This window comes from Trachurus trachurus (assembly GCF_905171665.1).
Source record: "Trachurus trachurus genome assembly, chromosome: 19".
Classification (NCBI taxonomy): domain Eukaryota; kingdom Metazoa; phylum Chordata; class Actinopteri; order Carangiformes; family Carangidae; genus Trachurus; species Trachurus trachurus.
Genome location: NC_139913.1, coordinates 1940001 through 1967516, shown reverse-complemented (window position 1 = coordinate 1967516; position 27516 = coordinate 1940001). Strand labels below are relative to the sequence as shown.

The following is a 27516-nucleotide window of genomic DNA, read 5'->3' as shown; positions in this document are numbered from 1 at the left end:
CTCTGCTCTTCTCTCTGTTTCACATCCTGTTCCTCTGTGCTTTATTTTTATTCTTCTCTCTCCACCTCTTGTTTCTCTGCCCGGTGTGTGGAATAAATAAATATAAAGTAACACGATATGAGTCACAACAAGCAAAACGTACAAACAGGCAGGAGACTAATGGTGAGTGTGTGTGTGTGTGTGTGTGTGTGTGTGTGTGAGCAGTGGACCGAGCTTTAAACACATCATCATAAACCACCACCACTTTAAAACCAGAAAGGGTTCAAGTTAAAGAGTTAACGAGTTGATTAAAACCGATTATAATTATAATTGGCCCCTGATATTAACACATTATGTGATGGTGTCTATGGCCCCTCTTACCCTCCAATAAACTGCTGTTTGCTGGAGCAATATCATCTCCATGTGAGGCATTCAGGGGAAACACGTAAATAGTAACATCTGCCATCAGTCTGGATCATTACAGAGTCTGAAGCCGTGAACTCTGCAGGGGCCCACTGGAAACTCACTGAGTCTTTCTGGGACCAACACAAACTCTAAATCTCACCAACCTGGTTAATGATACAGTTAAAAGACCTGAATCAACATTAGAGCTGCAACTAACCATTATTTTCATTATCGATTTATCTGTCAATTATTTAAATCGATGAGTTGTTTGGTCAATAAAATGTTACAAACATCAATCAGTGTTTCTCAAACCACCAGACGACGTCCTCAAATGTCTTGTTTTGTCCACAAACCAAAGAGAGACTCAGTTTACACTGCAAAAACTCAAATATCTTACCAAGAATATTTGTCTTATTTCTAGTCAAAACAAATCTGATTCTACTTAAAATAAGACTCATCACTCATCATCTCATCTACTTATTTCAAGTGAAAATGTGTTTGAAACAACTGAAATTATCTTAAAAACAAGTTAATTTTTAGGTGATGAGTCTTGGAAAGAGTTTAGTTTTGACTAGAAATGAGACATTTTGACAAGAAAGAAGACAAATATTCTTGGAAAGACTGAGTTTTTGCAGTGTATTGTCAAAAAAGGAACAAAGAAACCAGAAATATTCACATTGAAGAATCCAAAACCGATTATTCAATTATCAAAATAGTTGACGATTCATTTAATAATAGATTATTGTTCGATTAATCAATTAATTGTTGTGGCTCGATTCAACATCAACATTTAAAAACAGAAAATATCACTTCAACTTCAGTTTGGGCAGATTTTTCAAGACAGGACCAGAACCTGACATGAAACTTAACGTTATTTACTTTTACTTTCTCATATGAATATGTGACTTTACATATTAGTGAGTAACTTCAAACTTATTGCAAAGTTGAAGAGCTGAAATGAGCTGTGGTGACTCAGCTGCAGTACCTTCACCGTCCACCAGGGGAACGACGATGGCACTCCTGTTAGTAAAGCACTGGTCTCAGATTAATAATGATTTTAATGACGGTGAAAATAAACCAACATGTGACTGTTGGGAAAAGAAATCAGCACAGTTTGATATGAAAATAGTAATTACTCACTACTAGAAGAGATGAAAGTCCCTCTATTCTCCTGGCACTTCATATTTTTCTATATGTGAGTGTGTGTGTGTGTGTGTTTATGAAGTGCTGCGTTTGTCGTTGTTAAATGAAGTCGTGTGCATCTCGGCCTCAGTGACTCCACTTCTGACTTCCTGTAATATGAGACTTCAAAATAAAAGCCTGGTGTGACCACGGCTCCAGAGACAGAGGTCGATCTGAATCTCTTCTCATCTCGTTTGTGTCTCTCTCTTTCTCTGTTTGTCCGACAACAAACAGATCGATGTGGAGCCTCGGGTTTTTGCCTTTTTAAAGATAAGGATGTTTTTGAAGTCGTCGACTGAAAATGGTTTCAAGTTTTTTTTTTCTAAAAGCCGTCTGTCCGCCTCTGCTTTGTTTCTATCGATCGGTTTTTTTTCTTTTACGTAAGAAAGACGTCCGGCAGCTGATTGTAGCTGCAGCCGCTCACTGTGGGGGAGGAAGAGTAGATCATCATCATCTTCGTCACTACAAGCTGCTCTTTACCCAGAATGATAAAAATTATAGTTCAACCAAATCTTTTCTTTTCCCTCTCTAACATTCACACAATGAGTCTCCGACCCCGACTCACATCTCTGTCTGTGTGTCTGCTGATTGTTTCGCTCTAAAGGGCAGCAGAGTGTGTGTGTCTGTGTCTGTGTGTGTGTGTGTGTGTGTGTGTGTGTGTGTGTGTGTGTGGGCTGAAACTGCAGCCACACTACTGCTTTTATCTTCTGTGAGGACTCAGGTCTTATCGACCATCAGTGACACTGCAGACGGAGACAGTCTGACTGAGAACAATGACTCTGATGATCAGATACCTGGACCCACAACTTCCTGGAGTCACAACAACTTCCTGGAGTCACAACAACTTCCTGGAGTCACAACAACTTCCTGTCGTCACGGCTGCATCAGTCATCAGTCTTTCTCTGAAGTCTCTTGTATCTTTTATTCCACTTCCTGTGTCAGCTGCAGCAGCCGTGTTGCATTCGTCTGTTATCAGATCGTTCAGTTCATTTTGGTTTGTGACGGTGCGTTCAGGGAACCTCCGGCAGCACACACAGTAGTCACAACTTCCTGAAGTGACAACTTCCTGTATAGTCACAACTTCCTATAGTCTCGACTTCCAAGTAGTCACAGTTGCCTTGGTCTTTTTCTCCATATGTTTTATTTCCGACTTCCTTCAGCCAAAGATCCTCTATTTACCAAGATAGCCCATGAGCGGCCATTTCTTGATAAAAACTGTAGCTATGAACTTCCTGTCTCTCTAAATGGGCGTGGCCAACCGTCGTCTGTGAACGTGTGTGTGGATTTATACAATCTGTAGGTAGATGAAAGTGAGATATTTATATTTTCTTATGATAACATTAAATATTTACACTACTAACAGTCATATTTAGCATGACAAAAATAATTTAAATCATTTTGACGGGAGTTCACGGCCGTTTGTTTGACGTTGCCTAGGAGATCTGTACCAAATGTGGCGAGAGTGTGTCGTCGTAGAGACAGAGACAGGTCTTGAACAAGATGTGTCCGTCTGAAAGTTGCCATTTTGGTGTCAAACTGTTCAGAAGAGATGTGGCTTGTGGAAAATGAGTTCAAAATTTACTTCAGTGACTGTGGGGGGAAAGGATCGACCATAATCGGTGTTCACGTTCAGTTTTCCCATTGGAGTCAATACACTCTATGCTGCCGCTAGTCTCCTAAAAAGGCCGAGCAGAAACCCACATGACATGCATACAGGAAGCTGACTGGTCATGGAAGCTCTTGGTTTATAAACCGTCTTTGCTTCAGCTGCAGCGGCCATGTTGCATTTCTGTGTAATCAGAGTGTTTGTTTTGGTTTGTGACGGTGCGTTCAGGGAACCTCCTCCTCCCCTGAGCCTGTCAGCTCCTCCTGGATCGATGGCGGCGGTCGGTCGGTTCGTTTCGTTCCGTGGCCTCTTCGTCTTCGTCTTCATGAGACTCTGTGTGTGTGTTTGTGTTTGTGTTGGCTCGTCTTCACCGTGCACAACAGACCTGACAGAGCACTAATTAAAGAGAGAAGCCGCTCTAATGCAACAATTAACCAGGAGGAACTGCTGTCGCATCCTAATGCACATTCATCCAGCCGGACGGGGGTTTGCTATTTCCCTCACATACATCAAGCTCCTTTTTTTCCTCTCGCCGTCAAAGCTGCATCTGTTCCTCCAGTGAAGGTTTAATATGTAAAAGACTTTAATTTCAGCTGGAACAGAGTCTGAAGTGAAGCTCCTCTAGCTGTCTCCAGATCAGATCTGGATGTGTCAGGTTTCCACTTGAGCCCAGCGACAGCAGCACGCCACTTTAATTAATTCACTGAATTAGAGAAGTTTGAGTGACAGGCCGGTAGGATCAGCTCCTCTGCACAAACCTGCACTTTCATTTAATTGTTTCTAAAAAAAACAAGACAATTTTTTAATTAAAGGTGGCAAAGCAGGAAAAACAAATATTCACATGAGGCGTTAGTGAAGGAGAAGCAGCAGAGTGTTGTTTCCTTCCAACATCAGACACACGGTGCTGCAGCGTTACCGCGGTTTCAGTCCAAACGTCTCCTACATTCAGGATCACAGAGGAGAAGAAAATCCAACAACTCTGAGTTTTTCTAAAAACATTTTTTACTCTGTTTGCACTCAAATGCAACAGTAAACATCAGACACTTTCAGGAAAACACTGAACACACTGAACACACTGAACACACTGTTTTCAGGAGAACATGCAGGACAGACGAGTCCTGTTTGCACTGACTCATGTTCTCGCCGACAGCAGATCCATGTTTATGACGCTGGAAAAACTCACTGCATCAGTGGCTACAGAGGTAGAGAGTGTGTGTCTTTGATTTAATAGTATCGACAGTCATTTTTGTTTTAAATAAATTAACTAATTGACAATTAATTTAATAATCGATTATTGTTCAAGTTATCGATTAATTGTTGCAGCTGTAGTACCTTCACCGTCCACCGGGGGAACGATGTTAGGAAAGCACTGGTCACAGATTAATAACGACTTGTGCCCAAGCCAATAAAGTATCTATCTATCTATCTATCTATCTATCTATCTATCTATCTATCTATCTATCTATCTATCTATCTATCTATCTATCTATCTATCTATCTATCTATCTATCTATCTATCTATCTATCTATCTATCTATCTAATGATGATGAAAATATTTCAACATGTGACTGTTGGGAAAAGAAACCAGGACAGTTTGATATGAAAATAGTAATTACTCACGACTATAAGAGATGAAATCACTGCTGCTGCTGCGTGATGAAGTCCCTTTATTCTCCTGATTGTGTTTTTGATTTATAATAGTATCGACAGCCATTTCTTTGTTTTAAATAAATGAACTTAATTGACATTCAGTGTGGCTTCCACTCAAGGTAATGACAAAAAGAGAAAAGAATAAATTAAGGACGAACAATAACTCTTTTTTTCCCAACGATACCAATAATAACCAATAACATTTTTAATCATTTAGGTTCAGAGAGGCTAAATGCAGTGAGTAAAGATGAATGAAACATCACAGCTCTGCCTCTGACGCATCATTACTGCTGTGACTCTTTAAAAATCAACATTTATTATTATTATTTCAAAATAACTTGATTCATAAAAAAATGATGAGAACAAATGGTAAAAGGCGATGTTGGCTGATTATTATAACTGGCTCTAGTGATGTCATTATCAGACTTATTGTCAATATCGGCCTGATAATTATCTGTGCCTAGAATAAATATAAGAAAATATACTCTAGAATAAATTAAAACACTGTCGTTGAGACATTTCACACAATAGTTGTGTGTGTGATAAATCTCCTGTTTGAACTTTAAATGCTGAAAATCTCCCGAGTGAATGAGGTCGGGAAAAAAAAAAACAAAACAAATAAAAACACACACACACATAAGTCAGTATAAAATGTCAGGAGTGCAGTTTCTGCTGCTTGACATTCAAAAAGATCAAATCCATCCGTAGCATGAGGTCCATAAAGAGCCGCGTGTCGTGTCCCCTCCGGGCCTCCGTAGCTGCACGTCCATATACAGTAAATCCATACGTACACAGTCCACAAACTAAATCCTCCTCACACTCTCACAGCTCTGATCCACTCACACAAACCAAACACAAACACAAACACTCGCTACGGGGTCACAGGGGGGCCAAAAAGGCAACACACACACACACACACACACACACACACACACACACACACACACACACACAGAGGAGCTGCAGAGTTTATTATCCACACAGCAGCCGACAGTTTGTCCAATAAGACGTCAGCAAACTCAAATGTCAAGCAGCCAATAAGAGGCAGAGATGATGGGACATGATGAGGCGTCCTGACAGGTAGACAAGCTGCACCCGCTGAGAAAAAAAGGTCACAGGTTTGATTCCCGACAGCGCAGCAATGGACATGATGATGAAAAAGATGATGATGATGATGAGCAGCAGGTCACAACACATCTTTCTTGGCTTCTTCAGACGGTGAAAAACACTGACGCACAAAATAGAAAAGATTTTAATAAAAATCTAAATTTTCTTTCTCTAACTTGGCTTTAAAGGGATAGTTCAACATTTTTGTCAAATTGGCCCATTGCCATAATAATCCCTATAGTCATAGCAGTAGGTTCGTTACCTTTAATTGTCGGTGCAAGCTGTTTTTAGAACGGCGGAGCAGAGCCGTGAGCTGCTCAGAGCTACGCTACGGAGGCTCATTATGGGATTTCTTGGTTTCCCTCATCATCAAACTCATCAAATACACAATCCAACAACTCCACAACGCTCTGGTGGACAAGTTGTGAGCTGCACATTCACCACGCTATGAGATAATAACACAACGTTACCACACAGAGTCGTTTTAGAGGGAAATTCATGCAAAACCACTGATGCGTGTTGCCTTCAGGGACAGTTTTTCATCAACAGTCTCTGTGTTTCCCTCTAAAACAACTCTGTCTGGTAACGTTGTGTTATTATCTCATAGCGTGGTGAATGTACAGCTCACAACTTGTCCACCAGAGCGTTGTGGAGTTGTTGGATTGTGTATTTGATGAGTTTGATGAGGGAAACCAAGAAATCCCATAATGAGCCTCCGTAGCGTAGCTCTGAGCAGCTCACGGCTCTGCTCCGCCGTTCGAAAAACAGCTTGCACCGACAATTAAAAGTAACGAACCTACTGCTATAATGACTATAGGGATTATGGCAATGGGCCAATTTGCCAAAATGTTGAACTATCCCTTTAAAAGCACAAACTGTTCGTCTGGTCTTTCACACTGTGTGTCCCTCAGGACAGTGAACTCATCATGCTACATGGATGAATTACAGAAATGCAGCAAAAGGCAGATTTTTGTGGTTATGCACCAAAGATCTTGAACGCAGCTCAAACACTAATAACTAAATCTACATTTCATATTTATTTTTCATTGTTTTATGGTTTTATATCCCGATGTTGCATCCTTTAACCTCCAAATGTCTTTTTCTCTGTTTCTGTTCTTTATTATTTGACTGTTATCTGTATTTTCTCAGGTTCAGTTTGTCGGAGCTTTCAGCCAGTTTTCTTTCTATGAACATCAACAAAACTTTCTAAACATTTCAACATTTCAAAAAGACAAATTCATCCTCGTCCTACATTTCACTTTCCACCACAACCTGCCTTTGTTACAGGCGGCGGCACGAAACGCATGGATGAGCACAGCTGTGGCCACCACTGTACACACACACACACACACACACACACACACACACACACACACATCCAGCCAGCAGCTACAGCACCAGTTCACTCTGATGTTAAGGTTACAGTGAACATTATGAAACTTTTTGGTTTCACGCCTGAATTAACATGTTTTGTTTAATTTGATTAACCAAAAAAAAAGTAAATTTCATGTTTTTTTTGTCTTTTCATCCTGATTGTGTTGTTATCTGTTGGTTATTAGAGCCAATTATCAGCTGTTACAAGTTCATTTTCCTCAGTGATAAGACCGACGCTGATAAAACTCCAACTAAATGAGATTAAAAACGACTCATTTGTGCCGATCAGACATTAAATCAACGTTTCGTCTCGTTCTCTCGTTATCTGCTGCTGAATTAAAGTCACGTTTTATAAAGATGATGAACGTCGGCTGAACAAACAGACAGATGGTTTGGTTTTGTTGCAGGCGACACCTAGTGGTCGTAGTGGTTATTACAGGAGCCGTGTGTTCGATTCCCGTTGTCCTTCTGGGTCGAATTGACCCAATCTGTTCCCTTCCTCCATCCTTCCTTCTTTCCTTCCTTTCTCCCTTCCTTCTTTCCACAATCCTTTTTCCCTAGCTTCTTTCCTTCCTTCCTTTCCTTCGTCCTTACTTCTTCTTCCTTCTTCTTTTGATCCAGTTGACCTGGTCTGTTCCCTCCCTCCATCTTTCTTTCCTTCCCTTTTCCGTTCCTTCTTTCCTCCCATCGTTGCCTTTGTCCTTCCTTCCTTCTTTCCCTTCGTCCTTCCTGCCTTCCTTCCTTACCCCTTACTTACTTCCTTATCCCTTTATTCTTCCTTCCTTCCTTCTTTCCCTTTGTCCTTCCTAACTTCCTACCTACCTTCCCTCCTTCCTTCGTTCCTTACTTCCGTATCCCTTTTTCCTTCCTTCCTTCCTTCCTTCCGTATCCCTTTATCCTTCCTTCCTTCCATCCATCCCTCCTTCCTCCATTCCTTCCTTCCTTCCTTCCTTCCTTCCTTCCTTCCTTCCTTCCTTCCTTCCTTCCTTCCGTCCTTCCTTCCTTGACCCAGGAGAACAACAGGAGGGTTTGAAAGCAGGGAGTTGTGTTTGTGTGTGTGTGTGTGTGTGTGTGCGTGTGCCTGTGTGTGTGTGTGATCCATCAGGGAGGCGGCGGCGGGCCTGGGAGTGTTATAAACTCTTTATAGTGACAAATGTTACGGAGTGCAGCTTTAATGCCGAAGGGCGGCCGGCTTCACCCGGTGGTCGCCGTGGGAAACGCCTCCATCAGCATACATCATCAGGAGCCCCGAAGCCTTTTCATACAAAAATAAAACCAGAGAAAAAAGCCGCGAGACACCGGAGCGTTGATGTGACATGAGGGCTGATGGGCTTCATGATGGAGGCTGCAGCGGCGCTCACGGCCTCTGATTGGCTCATTTACATAACACCTTGGCAGGGGGGGGGGGGGGGTTGAGAGGGGGAGCAGCGAGCCCCCCCCCCACCTCCACATTTACATTTAACTTTATAAGCTCGGTGCATCAGCATCATATTCAGATCACGAGCAAAAACCTCCGGCTGTTAATTTATACACCGGCCTTGTTAGTATCAGACCTGTTGACGTGCAGCTCTGCAGACCACACACACACACACACACACACACACACACACACACACACACACACACACAGAGCAGCTCAGTGTGTGTGTGTGTGTGTGTGTGTGTGCGTGCTCTGCATCAGAAACAGGAAAGAGTCGCTGGTTTAGTGTGTTCATGTGTTTACATTCGTCTGAGCTGCAGGAAAATAATCTGAAACACAAAGTGGAGACAGAGTTTGTAGCTGAAACCATCAGTGTGAAGGAGGAGGAAATGTGTGTGAGGCTGGTTCCAGTTGCATTATGGGAAATGTAGGGCCACAGGAGCTATGGCCCGGGGTCGCCATCTCTGTCAACATGGGAATCAAACCCACGATCTTAAGGTCAAGACAGAGCTGATCACTGACACATGATCATCTTTCTATAAGCACTGATATTCACATGAAGTTACCTGTGTGTTTATAAACATGTTAACGAGCTCCAGGTGGATTGTTTATGAACCTTAACGAGCTCTGGCCTGAGGCTCAGAGGTTACCAGGGCAACTTGAGGTGGTTGCCAATGACGATAAAGGCCCCCCAGGCTGAGACAGACAGAAACGTGGAGAAAAAGAGCGATTTTCTGCCTCTGCACTGGTCTCACATTTGGGCTTACTGTGACAAAACGGTAACTCCTATCAGAACAAAACACAGACCATCATCACTGTAAGGACTTCCTGAACCATTTGGTGTGATTTTGGCGTTTCTACTGTAAATATTTTGGAGACACTTGCGAGTTTAAAACAGGGGTCCGTTCTGATTCTCTCAGAAAATCTTTGTATTGGAGTCAATGAGGAGCAGAGACAGACGTGGCCGCACTTAGAGGCTGATAATTCAAAATCTGTAAATCTCTCTGATATTTTGAGCACATTGTGAGACACAGAACAAGTTTGTCTACAAATCTGGAAAAAATCACGTGTGTAGAGTGTAAATTGTGTCCGGGAGGAGTGTGGCGATGAGTAAGGTAGTGAGTTCTGAGTCCGACGTGAAAACTTTTGACTCCATCTTTGATTCGGCCCTAAACGTGACAGAGACGTTCGCAGTGAGAAGAAGCTTCACTCTGTTCATAGCAACAAGAGAGCGTTTAATTACCCAGGAGTCGAGTCATGTGACACAGCTGTATTAAAGTTCCTGTTGTGTGCGTGTGAGTGTATGTGTGTGTGTGGGTGTGTGTGTGTGTGTGTGTGTGTGTGTGTGTGTGTGTGTGTGTGTGTGTGTTCTGGTGTCTTCCTCCATCTTTGTTTCCTGCTGCTCATTAGTTACAGACTGTGAAAGGTTGCAGCAGGTGTGTGTGTTTTATGGATATTCAATAGAGAGAGAAAACACTCGTCCTGTGTGTGTGTGTGTGTGTGTGTGTGTGTGTGTGTGTGTGTGTGTGTGTGTGTGTGTGTGTGTGTGTGTGTGTGTGTGTGCTCCCAGAGCTAAATGTCACACCTGTCAGAGGAGATGTGGATGAAAAGGCTCAATTATTCCTCCTCACAAACACACACCTTCGTCTCTTTCTCTTCTCTCTCACTTCCTCCCACACACACTCTCCCCCTCTCCTCCCCCCTCTCCTCTCCCTCCATGTCCAGGAGCTGCAGGTGATTAAAACCTCCTCTCCTTCTCCGTCTTGTGATAAATTAAGCGGGTTGTCGGTGCGACGCTTCTAAACGAACCAACAAACATCTCCACTTTTCCCTCTCTTTCTCTCTTTCTTTCTTTTTGCATCTGATTCACGACGTCACGCCTCGGCGAATCGGCTTCATTAAGCATTGGCGTGCGCTGCTCAGACCGACGACGCGTTGGCTACAGCAAACACGACCGTACAGCACACACATCACATGGATGCGAGGCGTTGTGTGTGCACAGTCCAGAGAGCAGCAGACAGAAGCTGGACCTAAAGCAGCCGGGCAGTCAGACACGCTGCTTTCAATTAGACAGCGGAGAGGGAGAGAGAGGGATTCCCTCCGGAGCGCTGGGAACAACACACAGGAAGATACATCACTGTCTGTATGCACGTTAAAGAGGAACTATGCTAAGATTTGTACCTTTAATTAAGCAGCTCCAGAGTCCTAGTTCTGGTTAAATCAATGACTAGTAACTAGTTCCTGGGAGAATGGAGCGTCTCTTGGCTGAAAACCAACCTTGTAAGATCAGAGCCTCCGACCCGGTGTCCCAGCTCTCGTCTCCATGGCGACACCGCCACACAAACGTAACGCGCTAACCCGTAACCCGTAATATCTTGTTGATGACAGATAAGACTACACAGATATACACATGGTAACATGGTAGATGATAAATAACATTATCCACCGCTCCATGGATTGATTTCTCACCGGCTTCGTTGTTGGAAACAAATGCACATGGAGGAGAGGAGGGTTAGAGACACAGAGGAGGAGGAGAGGTCAGGTTTAAGTCGCAGTAACAGTAACTAGGCTACGTGTGTGGTTTTTTTTTACTTTTAAATGAATGAGTTTTCTTTTTTTAACCAACAATCAAATATCATGTTTGAACAAAATGATCTCTTATTATGTTTTCTAACATCTTTAACAACATGTATTGTGTGATGTCTTTCCCTGTTAAAAGGGTTTTCCATGGAGTTTCTCCTCAGTCGATGTGAGGGTCTAAGGGCAGAGGATGTTGTTGTGATGCCATGTGAAGCCCTTTGAGACAAACTGTTTGTAAAAACGGGCTATACAAATAAAATTGCCTTGCCTTGCCTTTCAGTTGGATGGCATTTAGAACCAGGAAGTAGGTAGAAGGTAAAGTGACACCTGACAAAAGGTAACCTTACAGGAAGTGAGGTCGTCAGATAACCAACTATCAAAATAAATCTCTTTTACAAACAATTGTAACTTTTTCTAATACTTTTGAAAATGACATAAATACCTAGATAGATAAATAGATAGACAGACAGACAGACAGACAGACAGACAGACAGACAGACACTTAGTATATTCACATTTTAGTCTTAGATTCAGTTTCCTTGAAAGTTTTGCAGCATCTCATTGTGCATACAACAGTATTTTTTTACATCAGCTCTCTGTAAGAACCATACTTCTGGGTGTTTTGATCCATTGTTTCCACATTACAATCATATGTTGTCAAACTTTTGCTGTAGTTTTCCTGAAGGCAGCATCTAGTGTCCGTCAGAGGAACTGCATCTTTAACATTTGCATTGGCTCTTCTGGCTTTCTTTCTTTCTCTCTCTCTCTGTGGATTTGTGAGGGGACATGAATATACAGCATAGCCCACATCATTCACAATACATCAGTCCTCACTACAAAATCCACTTCATGCATAATGGAGTTGATTCTGAGCAGACGGCGAACTGCTGCTGCTGCTGCTGCTGGTGGTGGAGGTGGCAGTGGAAGTGGAAAACTCACAGCTTCATTAGAAACTCTTCCCTCCTGCAGAAACACTCGGCTGCACCGAGGACAGACAGAGAAAGGAGGGATTCACAAGTTTTTACAGTTTTACAGTTTTACAGTGCAGTCGTCGCCTCCTGGAGGGAAGATGATCCCACAGAGAGCGTTGTCGTTGTCGGGTGAAAAGCTTTGAGAAGTGAAGTCTGTATCACAGCAGACTTTTATCATGTCTGTTTTTTAATTAGAACTTTTGTCTAGTGAGCTAATGAACACTGAACCCGCAGGCTTCCTCCTGTAATGAATCCATACCGCCGCTGGAAGAGGAAGCAGCATCGCTGTCGGGTGCCACTAATCAATATTTACAGGCACGGCCATGTTGAGACACACCGGGGGGTAAGGAGGGAGGAGGGGAGGAGGGGAGAGGAGGGGGGGGCAACATGTGCAGCTGTTTGTTAAGTCACACAGAGGTTGAGCTGCAGCAGCTGAAGAGGAGACGAGTTCGTCTTCAGTTCAGAGACGAGACCGAAGTTCATCCAGCAGCTGATCACACAGGAGATGACTCCAGAAAAAACATGGCCGCACATTTTTAAACCACATTTTAGACCTCATCCACACGGAAACGGATCAGTTTCTCCAAATCTTTTTCTTGTTTGTTCTTGTTACCTGTTTAATAACTCAGTGACTCTACAGTCCATGAAAAAATATTTTTTCCATCGGATATCTGAGTTCCAACATGACTGAGTTAACTGGAGTAGTTTCATGTCGTGTCCCACAACGGGAGGGTTTTAACAGCTGACGTCCTGATGTTAGCTTAGCTACTGTTAGCTTAGCTACCGTTAGCTGTCCCTGTCAGCAGAGCCACTGATGCTTTCTAGACACTGTGATTCCCCCAAACTGAATAAATACAACACATAGCAACACAAAACACACACACAGAAATAATAGGGGAGAGTGGGGTAAGTTGAGCCACTTTTTGTATTCAGGATCACCAAATCAAGACAATTATAGTTTTGTTGCTAACTAACACATAACTAACTAACTAACGCATATATTTCAGGATGTTTTGCATCCCTACAAATTAACAGAATGTAATCATTTGGACATATACAGCCAAAATACATTCAGTAAGTGTATAGGATAGGTGGCTCAACTTCCCCCTGGCCAAATGGATCAACTTACCCCACAGCTACCTTAGCTTGGGTTTATTACTCCCACAGCTAAAATGGTGCAGTTTCATGCTAGGTTTACTACCTCATGTTGTAGCTCATAGATACCACAACCCATAAACAAATTTACAATAATCTCTTTTAGTCTAAACACAATTCTCATAAAACTTATGATCGACAAAATTCACTTGCGAGAGTGAAAAATGATTTTTTTGGTCATAAATGTTAAACCACTTTACTCACGTGGTTCTAACCTTCACAGACTCCATGAAATGATGCCTGCCTCCCAAATATTTGGTCACATGCTCATTTTTTCATATAGTTTTAACAAGGGGTGGGTCAACTTACCCACTGGCTCATCTTGCCCCACTCTCCCCTAATGTTTCTTCAATCATCTCAGATTTGTCTAAACGGTGATAGGGCGTGAAAAATATGATATATAGCTAAACTCTCGTTCGTTACTACTGTTCTCATTCAAATTAGGTGCTGGTTTTCTACTGGGAAGTAGTTGTAAACAACAAGGCGATTGGGTCGGTCTATAGGCCACTGTACAACAGCATCCCTCTCCTGTGATTGGCTCCACTGTTGCTTTTAAAATATCTAATGTTCACTGTGATTTACTGACATCGCTCTGTGCAACCAGAACATTTTCTGCAGCGTCACTTTTGACATCACATCACTGATCTCCTTCTGCAGCTCCATCCACAGCTTGATGCCTTTTGACTCGGCTAAGCTTATAGCTGTACTGTTGCCACGGTGATGGGATGTAAACACACACACAAACAAACAGAGATTCTAGACATCCATCAAAGGAAGCAGAAGGTGTTTCTAAAAGAAGATGTGAAGGGGGAGCTCAGACGTTTTGTTCAGTGTGTGTGTGTGTGGTCTCTTTGTCCAGGTGTCATGACTCACACTGAACTAATGAGAGCAGCAGCAGCAGCAGCAGCAGCAGCAGCAGGAGGGAGGAGGAGGGAGAAGGAGGAGGATGGAGCTGAGGAAAGAGAGGAGGAATGAGGGATGATAAAGAATCTTTTCTTTCTCTCTATCCGTCCTTTTCTTTTTTTTTTTCTTGTTTCATCCAGTTTCCACATTTCACTCTGGAGAAAAACCTCTCACACTGAGCCGGAGGGGAAACCAACTGACCTCTGGACCTGTTGGTCTTGTTTTGCATCATTTCTTGTTACTTTGCCCGAAGAATTATTATAGTTTTAATATTTATTTTTCTATTTCTCAAATGATTCTTCACTGCAGCGCTTCAACAACAGAAAATTAAAATTAAAATCGAACCTAAAAACGTATTCGTGGAAGAAAAAAGACAAATTGCAGGAAAATAAAAACCCATTCAAAACTCCATTTGATGATAGATTGATTGAGCTTAAGTGGGTTTGATGACATGAACGATCGATGGCTTGATATTCTCTCACATTGTGCAGATGAGACTCAAATAACATTTATTTACTCAGAACATTAATGTTTTTTGTTTTTTTTCAAACTGTGAGCTCTGTTCACTTCCTGTCCTCTTTGGTTTCTGTCTGTACATCGTTGTAGTTGTAGTTGAAGTGATGCAGAGGACGATGCTGCTGCTGCTGCTGCAGGTGAATTGATGTGACTGCTTCCTCCCCTCAATTATTACCACACTGACATTTTCTGAACTTTCAGACGTATTTATGGTCTGAGCCTCTGCCAGAAGCCTCGTCCCTTCTCTCAGCTTCAGCTTCCTTCAGGTTTTCTGTTTTTTTTTTCTTTAAATATATTTCCTTTGGATCGGTGAATCATAAGCAAAGTGACGTCTCACATCATCGGGGAGGGAAACAGCAGCCGGGAGCGGTGAGCAGATACCTGGAGGCTGCTACTGCTACTGCTACCTGCACGGCCTCAGCTCTGAGTCAGAGTTTAAACATTTAGCAGAGAGCTTTATTCAGGACGACTTACAGTATAAGTGCAACAGAAGGGAAATGTCACTTTCTATGAAGCGTCTGATCGTGAGCGGTTAAAGCTTAAAAGCGCCGGACCGACTCGCCTCTTTCTCTCTGTAATGGATGTTTAAGTATTTAAATGTGCAGAACCTCAAATTATTCATTATAACTCTGCTCCAAATATTATTATTAGTCTGCTCTATTGTGACTTTTACCGTTTTTAATTTAATGCAGCATGTTCAGGAGCATCAAGGTTTAAAGGGATAGTAGCATTTTTTTAAAGTAGGGTTGTATGAGCTCCAAATAGCCCCTAAGTACTTTAATTGCAGTAGAAGACTCTCTGCACTCCTCCCGTTAGCAACGCCAGCCCATAATAGCCCTGCCCAGAGATTTACAACATACATTGTTAAGAATGGACCCAAAGAAACGGCCTATTTTCACGGCCTAAAAGAGGCTGGAAAAAATTATATTATAGTGAACAATGGAACTGTGTATTTTTTTTCAGGTAAAACCTCTTTTAGGCCACGAAAAAAGGCCGTTTCTTTGGGTCTGCTCACAACACTGTATGTTGTAAATCTCTGGGCAGGGCTATTATGGGCTGGTGTTGCTAACGGGAGGAGTGCAGAGAGTCTTCTACTGCAATTAAAGTACTTAGGGGCTATTTGTAGATCATACAACCCCACTTTAAAAAAACGCTACTATCCCTTTAAAGTGCGAACAAAGAAGATGTGTTCAAGGTCTGAGCTTCTGCAGGACAGGACAGTTGTTGAACCACCTGTGTCTGCAGCCAGCAGATCTTCATTAACGTGGGTTTTTGATATGAATGTGAAAATCTAAACTAGAAATAATAATGAAATAAATAAATAAATGTCTGTGAAGCACCGACAGTATCAGTAATGAGTTCGCTGCTGAAGGTCACGTTGCTGCTGTTCCTGTAATAACTTCACCTGGGAGCCGCTTCCCTCTCTCTCACTCAAATGATTTGTCTAAAATGTCCATATTGATTACAAATAGTAGCTACTCAGGCTGAGAGGGGGGGTTGGGTTGGGTTGGGGTGGGGTAGGGGGGTGGGGGGGCAGTATGTGGGTGGGGGGACAGTATGAGGATGTTTTACGACCCTCAGTTTCCTGGAACTAATGAGACAAAGACGAACGTCCTGACGTCACGTTCAAAGCCAAGTTGTTGTTGTTGTTGTTGTTGTAACATCAGTCAATCACGTTTCTTTAGAGAGACCACACGTCTGTGTCAATCACAGTCAAACCCCGTTGTATCTTTATTACCCCCCCGAGGGGCAGATAAATCAGAGCCAGTGGCAGTTAAACAATGATTCACACACTCAGAGAAACAGCAGTCCACCTCAGTGTGAGTCTATACAGAACAGTAGTAATATATAACATGCTTAATTTAACTGTAACTGTGGCGAACTGACCCTTTAATGGCGTAAGCTCATAACGAATCAACGTCACCTTTCCAGTTGAGCAGGTTTATGATGAAAAACAAACATACAAGTCGGAAAATTGGCCGAAATATGACGAAAACGACAAGATAACGATTTTTATAGGGATTTAAATGCAGACAAATTGTAACGATTAATGTAAAGAACAACCAAAACATAACGCTCACCAAAACAAACGGGCTGTTAGATACTGCTAGCTGTTTTTTGTTTTGTTTTTTACACATTTTCTTTGCTATTGTTAGATTAGTAGTGTGTGCTGTGTTTAAGGGGAAGATAGAAAGTGTCATTATAGTCGGCTGGATATTCACTAAACTGGCAGCTCTTCTTTTTGATCGCTTATTGATTCCTCATCTTTCAACTCGTCTTTTGTTTAAAGTAAGTAAAGTTACACCGAGGCAGCTCAATATAGCATATTCTCCATGTTTTGTCAATTATTTCATTTTAAAAACACCATTTATTATAACATTCGGACCCACAGCTTGGAAACACTGATTCTGAACTCTTGTCGTGCAGTTTACACCTGTTTTACTCGACTGTGAACGTGACTTGGTGTTTTTTTCAACTGATAATAAAAAATAAAATAAAAATGTGTGCCGCAAAACACCAAATTCACATTTGAATTAACGCGAGCGGCGAACATGCGAGCGTTGATAATTTGCTGCACGGTCGAAACATGTGGAAAAACTGTGAACATTGCGGCTGCAGCGTTTCAGTATTTCCATCGTGTCGTGTGAATCTAAATTAAATCTGAGGCGTTTTTTCTTCCTGCGGCCAGACGACGACGACCACCTGCCAACTGCAGCAGCCGACTGCAGAGGAGAGATTGGTGTGTGTGTGATGGAGGTAGAGATAAGTGCAGCTCCCCCCCCACAGTGCCTTGCTCAAAGGGGCTCTGGAGAAATTGATTAGAAATTGCGGCTGGCTGACGAGGAGCTCCGGCAAATTGCTTTCAAGTCCTTTCCACTTGTGTTGTTCCAGTGCTTGAGCTCGGGAGAAGCAGGGATTACTTCGTTTTTTTTTCATTTTTTTTTTTATTTCCAGCAGATTTCTGGAGAGAGAGACGTGATGACAAGACGCACAGAGAGCGAGGATCAATGGAAATACAGCGAGAGCAGCAGATAGCAGCAGATAGCAGCAGATAGCAGCAGATAGATAGTAGGATGGATGCAAATGTTGGTCATGTGATGGAAAAACAGTGGCACAGGCAGCGGATGAATTATGAATTATTCAACACTATCACTGCTAATAATAATGATCCTCTACACAGAGACGTGTGTGTGTGTGTGTGTGTGTGTGTGTGTGTGTGTGTGTGTGTGTGTGTGTGTGTGTGTGTGTGTGTGTGTGTGTGTGTGTGTGTGTGTGTGTGTGTGTGTGTGTGTGTGTGTGTGTGTGAGGGTCGGTGCATATAGAGCAGCAGAAGCAGAGAGACAGGATGCGTTCAAAGTAACAACAGAGTCAGTGAAAGTGAAAATGACAACTTCTACAACACAAACACCAGTAAAACTAAAAAGACATATGTGATTTAAGGCAAAGGGCTGTAATCTGTAATCCAGGCAGTCGTTAGGGTGCTGTAAGTCAACATTAAATATCATAGAACATCTAATATTATGCAAATAACATACTGTACTGGATGTAGGATTCAATTCTTGTCTCAAAGAAATCAGCAGGAGAAGCTTAAAGGCTTAAAAGCTGCATGAAGCGACCTTTAGCTTCAGCTTTATTGTATTAACTTTATAGAAATGAGAAGAAAATTTAATTATTTCAACTTATAATTGGTGTTTTTCTTGATGAATGTCACCGTGTACTTATCTGTTTGTGTGGGTGATGGAGTGAAGCAACAGTGTCAATGCTGTGTCACTTCACTTTATTATTCAGAGTCAGAGTCATTTATTTGCCATTTGCAGAAAATCTGCATTGGAAACTTGCAAGAGGACAGGACTATAAAAACATACATACATACAGGGTTTATACAGGAATCTTGATGTTAATTTCAATACCTTTTTAAGACTTTTTCAAAACCTTCTCAACATTTTTTAATACCTCACCGCCGCTTCAAGCTGTAACCATTTACATCAGTGACATTTTTAACTGAACAGTTTTAGTTTTTGTAATAAAGACTATAGACCACTATGATACAACAGAATTCAAAATAGGCTGGGATAATAAATCAAAGGCAAAGTTTATAAAAAAAAAAACATTGCTCAACTCTCAAAAAAACAAAAACAACAATCTTCTTTTCTTACCAGTTCATCTTTGGCTTTTAATAAAACAAATAAATTCACACACTTTCGCAATGTTTTTTTACAACTCAAACTCTTGGACAGCTAATTCAGAAAAAATACCTTCAATATTTAAGACTTTATAAAGTCGTGAAAAGACTTTTTAATACTTTTTAAGGGTCTTAATTTTCCCAAAATTGATTTATCACCTTTTAATACTTTTTAAGACCCCGCGGATACCATGACATAAAGAACAAAAACACAGTAAATTACATAAAACATAAGAAGGTATTGATCACATTACCTCGTTAATGCACTGATTAAAAAGATGAAAGGTGAGTTAAATTTAGAAATGAAAGTTGTCTTGTTAACTTCTCAAGGTAAAAAGCAAAGAAAAAAAGAAGCAAATTAAAGATTCATTAAGAAGAAAAGAAAAGTCTGGTTTGATTTAAGAGCGTTTCACCTGGATGCTTGTTTTTTTCTTTTCTTCTCTTTCCTTGAATATTCATGATGCTTTTAGTGACATGAGTTCATGTTCCCACTTTCTCATCCATTTCCTGAAGGTTGCTTTAAATTAGTGATCCTTGATTCACTGTGTAATGACTCCTGATGTGCAAAGTGTTTTATTGTTTTTTCACCGAGCTTGAAGCTGTAACTCACTCTTTCTCAGTCTGTTGCTCATAGTTTTTTTTTGTTTTTTTATATTCGGTGCCTTTTATTTTTATCTTTTTTTGTCACATCTTCCAGGACGAGCAGGTAGAGTAGAGTCGCCGGTCGCCGACAGACAGATGGACGGACGGCTGCTTGATGCTGCTGCCTCCCACAGAGCTTTATGCCTCGAGTGCTGCTGCGTTTGAAACCAGTGGGAAACTGCGACTCTCACAGCCTCTGAATATCAAATCGCATCATATGGTTCATCCGATTGTTCCACTAGAGAAGAGAGAGAGAGAGAGAGAGTGTTCCCTTCTCCTCCTTAAAAGTTTACTGGAGGAGAGGTGGGAGGATGAGACTGACTGATGGATGGATGACGGATGGATGGATGGATGTTAGATGTACGGAGTAAGAAAAGAGGAGGTGTAGGTGTAGAGAGTGGCAGTCGGAGTCAGACAGGACTGGGTACAAGCTACAGCTGTCAGAGCTAATAGACAGAGAGGGATGGAGGGATGAAGGAGGGAGGAGGGGAGGGAGGAGAAAAGGAGGTAGATGTTCAGTCCAAACAGTCTGTCACCAGCTAAAACACAGCAGAGTGCTGGATGTCAGGGAGAAAGAAACTTCTGTGACAGTTGGGAGCGATCTGCAGGTAAACAACAAAGACGACGGTGGTGATTCAGTTGTTCAAAAGAGGTAATCTGGATAAAAATTATCCAGATTTTGAAATCCCTTTTTTTTTTGCTATCCAGGATCACGTGATCCGTCCGTTAACTTCTATCCCAGTTGTTCAACGCAAAGTTGGATTGGATCAGTCTGATCCAAATCCAAATTTTCAAGATGACCAAATCCGGATAATGATGCTGTAGTTCAGGTCCTTAAAGCAGAAGTAAGCGATCCGGTCGTTTTGGCTAATGCTGCGTTCCAGGCAGGCTTTTGAAACCGTAAATTACAGTTTCAAGTCACAACTTACGACTTTGTAGCGTTCCAGGCAACCCACTCGTGTTTTTCTGACCTGTTTTACCTGTGAAAGTCACTATAACGGCCACTCGTAACTTCTGACCCATGAACTCGTACCAGATCGAACTGGTACGACTTCACAGGTCGGAAAAACACGAGTTACGAGTTGCCTTGAACACAAAAATATCACTTACTTCTGCTTTAAAGCAGAAGTGAGTGATATATTTGTGTTAATATAAGTCTTAAATAGTTATATCTTCCGACAGCAATCACTTACATAGAGTGTTTGGACTGAAACACGGGTCTGTCAGTCCCTCTGCTCTGCTCTGAGCCGAAGAGAAAACATTTATCGTATCCTACAATTTTTATCCAATGAGGAGAGAGAACGGCATGCAGGGCTGTGTGTGCAGCCAAGGAACGCCGTGAATGTGGTGACGTAGCGACGAGGACTGTTATGGTGCGTTCAAGGAAACTCGTATTTTTCCGACCGTGAAGTGGTACCAGTTCGATCTGGTACGAGTTCACCGGTCGGAAGTTACAAGTGGCCGTTATAGTGACTTTCACCGGTAAAACAGGTCGGAAAAACACGAGTGGGTTGCCTGGAACGCTACAAAGTCGTAAGTTGTGACTTGAAGCTGTAATTTACGATTTCAAAAGCCTGCCTGGAACGCAGCATTAGCCAAAACCACCGGATCACTCACTTCTGCTTTAAGTCTAGAGTCGAGCGGAAATAATGAAAGTAATGGCAAACAAACACTGCATATCTCCAAAATCAGGCAGGTTTCCAGGATGCCAAGTCGCCGACTCATTTTGATGTAACAATTGCTGATGAGAACCGGTGTCAAAAAGGAAAAATGGAGGGAAAAAAAAAAATCGATCACGGACCTTCATGATCGATTACCATAGCAACAAAAGAAGCTTCGAAGCTTCACATTTTTTTTAAAACCAAGATTGGATTACGTGATCTGATCCGATCTCAGAATCCGTTTTTGGTTTTGAAACAACCCATTTTCAAGATGTGATCCAATCCGTTATCCAAAATCCGATCAGATTAAACCCTTTGAACAACCGGGCCGAGGTCGTCGGTTTCCACTGCTCTGATTCACCTGCTGCTGTTTGTATGGATGTGGATGTGGATGTGGATGTGGATGTGGATGTGGATGTGGATGTGGATGTGGGTTGTTTATGAGCCCATACACAGGACATGAAAAACATCAGGCGAGATGAAAGCAGCTCCTACAAAGACTTCCCAGAATCAGCCGGGCTTTGAACAGTAATTGAGGGCGTGCGTCAGTTGGCTTCCAGTAATGAAGCCGGACGGCTGAGAGTCTGACACCGGTCATTAGCGATGGAGCTGCAGAAGCTGTAAGAAACCACGAGCTGTCAGCCGCCGCTGCTCCTTCTTCCTTTCCTCTTTTATTAGAATAAGTCCTGTCTATACCTCCAGGTCTCTGCTTCAGAGCTGTGACAGTGAATTATTATTATGGTCTGTTGTATGTGTGGATGGTGGTGAAGGTTTTTTTCGAGGTTTCGTCAACGCTTTGAAGACGTCAAGTGGCTCCGATGTCACAACACAGCGATGTGATGTTAATTGTTTCCAACGTGGTGAAGACGCATCAGACAATGAAAGCGATGCAAAGCCGCGGTTTTCCTTTTTAAAAGAGCGGAGATGAATAGTTCCATCGCTGAGGGTTAATAACTCCTGATGATGGATCATCCAGGAGGTGGAGCAGCTCTCCTCCTCTTTACATACTCTACACAAACCTCACTGTCGGTTTATTAGCTGATATTAATGTCTACAACTACAACAGAGGAGGAGGAGGAGGAGGAGGAGGAGGAGGAGACTGAGAGTTTGGTTTTCTTGGTGTAGAAGGCAAAAAGTCTGTAAAGATGTGAGCGGAGCGTTGGGTTGAGACAGTGAGACTGAGGTTCAGGTTGGGGTTTGGGTAGATTTCAGAAGTCATAAAGAGTTCATAGTAGATGACATCATCCTGTATCCTGCTCTCTCATTGGCTGTAGCTAATCAACAACTTTGTCTGACAGTACAAAGACGTGAATACACGCCAATTTGTGCCAGTAATGTGAATGACGGATTGGTGCGATGCAAATATACACATTAACATCATTTGCACATTCATGAAAGTTCAAAATATGGAACTCCAGGGAAATATTGGCGTGACGCTGTATCGGGATCTGAGCTGTGTGGTTATTATTAACGCAGACATGACGGCGTTTGGTTTTCTGATGGAGCTCCTCTTCAGGCCAGTTGTTCGTACTCGCCTGAGTGAACACAAATACTACAAATTCACTTCCCGTCCGGTGGGAATGCACCGCAACAATTACGTTAGATACGTACGTGGTTGATGAGTCTTTGGAGAGTTCACACATGTAGAGTGGTGTTTGCCAGTTGCCAGTTTCTCCACGTCGGATCGATCAAGTCGTTAAGTCTAGAGTCTGTCTGCTACATCAAAATTGATCGATTTGGAGATTGAGTAAAGAAAAGACGATCAGGTGGGTTAGGGTTGGACATCGTTTGAATTTTAACTATTCCGGTTTCTAACAATTCTCAATCTTTTTCTTTTAAGAGGTGGGGTCAAAAAAATAAAAGGTTTGCATGGTCTAGCCAGCCTACCAGTTTACCAACGGTCGGCAGATTACAAACCAGAGACTAAGTCCGAATGAAATTTGTTTAGGTGAATCAAAATCTTCTTAACGATAACGATATTTGATTGTCTTCTGAGTGTTTGTTGTGGTTGAAAGAATTGCCCCCATAGGTTAGCGTTGTTGCTATCCCTAGCGCCGGGTAGCCATGGTGTAACTCTGGTTTGCCTGCATCAATCTTAGTCGTGTTTTTTGCTCCCCCCATGGGTGACCATCAGGACAACGATTTAGGGGTCAAAAAAGGCCGGAATTCTCCTTTGATGCAGAAAACTAGGAAATCCCAAAGGGTTCACATACTTTTTCTTGCCACTGTACATAGCCTATATTACCCAAGGCTGTGAGGAGCGACAGGCTGTGTAGTCAAGATGTTCTGAGCTACAGGTCGGACAAAGCACAGGATGCAAAGTACATCCTGTTAAAGAGACAGGATGGTGTTTTTTATTCCATTACAGCACCACAGGAATAACCATAGACATTTTTTCTGCTGTTTGGAAAAATAAACTCATAACTCTGGTGTCCATCTGTTCAGGACTAGAGTTAGACTAACAGCTGTACAGCAGCGGGGGGGGAAAAGAAAACAGATGTGTTGATGCAGGTTAAAGTGTTTTCTGTTTCATAGAAAACTCTGTTGCCATGGAGACATAAGGAGATAGCTGAGGATTAAGGGATGGTCTATGGGCTAATGTTTCCGGACTGAGGCTGCGATAAGAGGTGGTGGTGGTTCCTGTGTTTTGATTGGTCGTTACACATGACACGCAGTCACTTCTTAGCTTTTATCGATCATTTATCAGTTTGTCTGTAGCGACGGCAATGTTCATTATCTTCCTCAGCTTTTCACTGAGCAGCTGAGAGGAGAGAGGAGGAGAAGTGGATGTTAACATGCAGCAGGTTGCAGCTTCTCCAGCTGCTGCTGCTGGAAGTGAAGGTCCTGATGGGAGGCTGGAAGGTTTCCCGACCTTGAGCTGCTAATTCCACCGGCTTCCACAAATTAGTGCGGGAAACCTTCAGCTTAATGTGGAATTAAACAACCTCAGGTCCTCAGAGATATGATTTAAAAAGTTTAAAATATGTAGAAGTCCAGAAATGTCCAGTGATTTCCCTCCTCTTTCAGCTTAAAAACTTTTTCTCTGCACTGATTTGACCTCTCTTTCTCCTCAGAGGTGGATAGTAACCAGATGTACTTTGTTTACACTACTTGAGTAGTTTTTTTTGAGGATTTGTACTTTACTTGAGGACTTTTACTTTTACTCTACAACATTTAAAAGTTAAAAAATATATTTGTACTCCGTTACTTTGATGTTTGCTGCCTCGTTACTCGTTATAAATTAAAATAGAGATATATTAATCATCAAAGGATTATCTGGAATGGGCGGGTCCGAGAGGACGAGAAGAACAACGTACGGCGCACTCGCAACGCTCTATCTATAGTTGTGTTCTCAGACCGACACCAGACACTTGAATCACTCACTCTACATGTTTGTTTTATCAGACCACATCTATTTCATTCACCTGGAAGTGAAATAAAGAGAACAAAGGGGAGAACCATTTTTGGTTGTTTTGTACTTGTACTTTTGGTACTTTAGTACATTTAATGTGAGCTACTTCAAGACTTCGAGTGATTTTCTTATGGGTGACTTTAAAGGGATAGTAACAGAGTTGTTTTAGAGGTAAATGCAGAGGCTGCTTGATGAAAAACTGCAACGTGCATCAGTGGTTTTGCATGAATTTACCTCTAAAACAACTCTGTGTGGTAACGTTGTGTTATTATCTCATAGCGTGGTGAATGTGCAGGTCACAACTTGTCCACCAGAGCGTTGTGGAGTTGTTGGATTGTGTATTTGATGAGTTTGATGAGGGAAACCAAGAAATCCCATAATGAGCCTCCGTAGCGTAGCTCTGAGCAGCTCACGGCTCTGCTCCGCCGTTCTAAAAATAGCTTGCACCGACAATTAAAGGTAACAAACCTACTGCTATGACTATAGGGATTATGGCAATGGGCCAATTTACCAAAATGTTGAACTATCCCTTAAACTTTTAGCAAAGTCATTTTCAGTTACGGTATTTCTACTTTTACTGAGTTATTTTCTTCAAGTCCTTCATACAGCTGTGTCCTGGGTTAGGGTCAGTCGACCAGCTATGAACCACTTCTATAGGTCTACCATTGAAAGCATACTCACCTTCTCCATGCTGGTCTGGTACGGTCACACAACCGCACAGGATAAAACCCGGCTAGAGAGGGTAGGTAGTGCGCTGAGCTTCCAAGATCATCGGTTGCAGTAGACTTCCCTCACTTACATCACTTTACTCAACTAGACTCATCAGAAAGGCCAATAAAATGATAGCAGATCACTCTCACCCAGCGCACTACCTCTTTAATCTCCTCCCATCAGGCAGGAGATATAGAAGTATTAAATGTAGAACATCTCGTTTTAGAGACAGCACCTACCTCCAAGCCATCATACATTCAAATTTGCACTAATTACTTCGCACTTTCTCCTCGCACTGGCACTGAATGTGACACTGCTGGGTATTGTCCTCCCCGTACATGCATTGTACGGCATTGTGTGTATTATTTATGGTGGTGTATGTGATGGGAGTACTGTATTGTTTTTGAGCAAAAACCAAGACACATTCCTATCAACTTGATTTTACTTGTTGACATGGCAATAAACTCTTTGAATCTTCCCCCCTCCCCCTCTGTGTCCCTGCAGACATCCGCGGGCTGCAGGGCTTCCTGGACCAGACGTCCCGTCAGGGCGTGGACGTGGCTCTGCAGCGCGTGGACCGGAACATCAGCCGCGTCTTCACCAACCTCTTCACCACCATGAGGACGGAGGAGCTGAACCGCTACCGGGACACGCTGCGCCGAGCCATCCTGCTGCTCAGCCCCCACGGAGCGCACACCTTCATCCAGCAGGTCGGTCCGCGCTCCGCTTTGTTGACTCGCTGTTAGTTACACACCTGAGCAGTGATCAGGAGAGAAATAATGCTGTGGAGAGTTTCAGTTCTGAGCTGTTGATGCAGAAACACAGCGTTGGTTTCTGTGTGTACAGGTTGTTTTTGCTCAGGAGTGAGTGTGAATGTGAGTGAAGAGGTGTTGGGAACATGCACATTGTTCTCTCCGTGCATACAGGAAGTGGATTTAGAGATGTTGAAGGCACAGCTACGGTGGCCCTGAAGGTTCAACTCACTGCAGCTCAGGAAAACACATCAAAACGTGCAAAAAAAAATCTGAAAACAACTTAAAAAGAAAGCTTGTAGGAAACTCCAACACAACAGGAAGTGTTTATGGAGGACCAGACTAAAGGCTAATGCTAAGCTAACATGATCGATGTGATCAATACCATGTGAATCATGTTATATTAACATTCTAATAAACCAAACGGGCCGGTCCCTCGCTTTATCATGTCCTCCAGAAACACTTCCTGTAGTGTGTGATGTGTTTTCTAAAGCTGCAGTGTGTTGAGCTCTCAGGGCCACCGTAGTAAAGTGTGTGTAGAGTGTGTGTAGAGTGTGTGTGTCATTGATCCAGGTCACAGTGGTTGTTAAGCGTTGAGTTTGAAGCAGCTGGACGTGTGTTCAGTTCAAGGACTGAAAGAAAGTGTGTGAAGAACAGAACCAATACATCAGTAGAACGGACAGAAAGGAGTGAGTTTGTGTAGTGAACAGACACACAGACGCACACACACACACACACACACACACACACACACACACACACACACACACACACACACCTGTAGGTAGGTGCAGGGCGGCACCGAGACAGTGAACACACTGGGAACAAGTGTGTGTTGTCAAGCAGCGCATGCAGGGAACTGATCATTGTGCAGAGGAGTGTGTGTGTGTGTGTGTGTGTGTGTGTGTGTGTGTGTGTCTGTGTGCACGCGCCCAGGTGTAAGTGGCCACCTGGAGTGACAGATGGAACACACACACACACACACACACACAGGGGACGCTGAGTTTTACTCATTATTTATTACCTGTTTCATTTTTCAGTGACTCCTGTCTATGAGTCACAGTCTGGTGTGTGTCTGTGTGTGTGTGTGTCTGTGTGCGTTTGTGCGTGCGTGTGAGTGTGTGTGAACTCTATTAGTTATTTATTTACATGGTCTGTGACACCATCTGTCTATAGTGTGTGTGTGTGTATGTGTGTGTGTTCGTGTGTGTGTGTGAGTGAGATGAACAGAGCAGCAGCTCATTGGAATGTGTGTGGCTCTGATGGCATCTGAGTTCTGTGTGTGTGTGTGTCTGTGTGCGTGTGT

General features: G+C 42.6%; 1 protein-coding gene across 1 annotated transcript in view; it reads left to right on the top strand.

Annotated features, from left to right (window-relative positions):
* The window catches only part of LOC311003122 (glutamate receptor ionotropic, delta-1-like), a gene marked incomplete at both ends in the record, with an annotated part of 637202 nt that overhangs the window by 433036 nt on the left and 176650 nt on the right, over positions 1–27516 (top strand). Inside the window, one exon of the mRNA XM_083994807.1 lies at positions 25963–26168. Within this exon, the coding sequence (XP_083850933.1) occupies positions 25963–26168 (206 nt within the window). The remainder of the gene's footprint in view (positions 1–25962; positions 26169–27516) is intronic.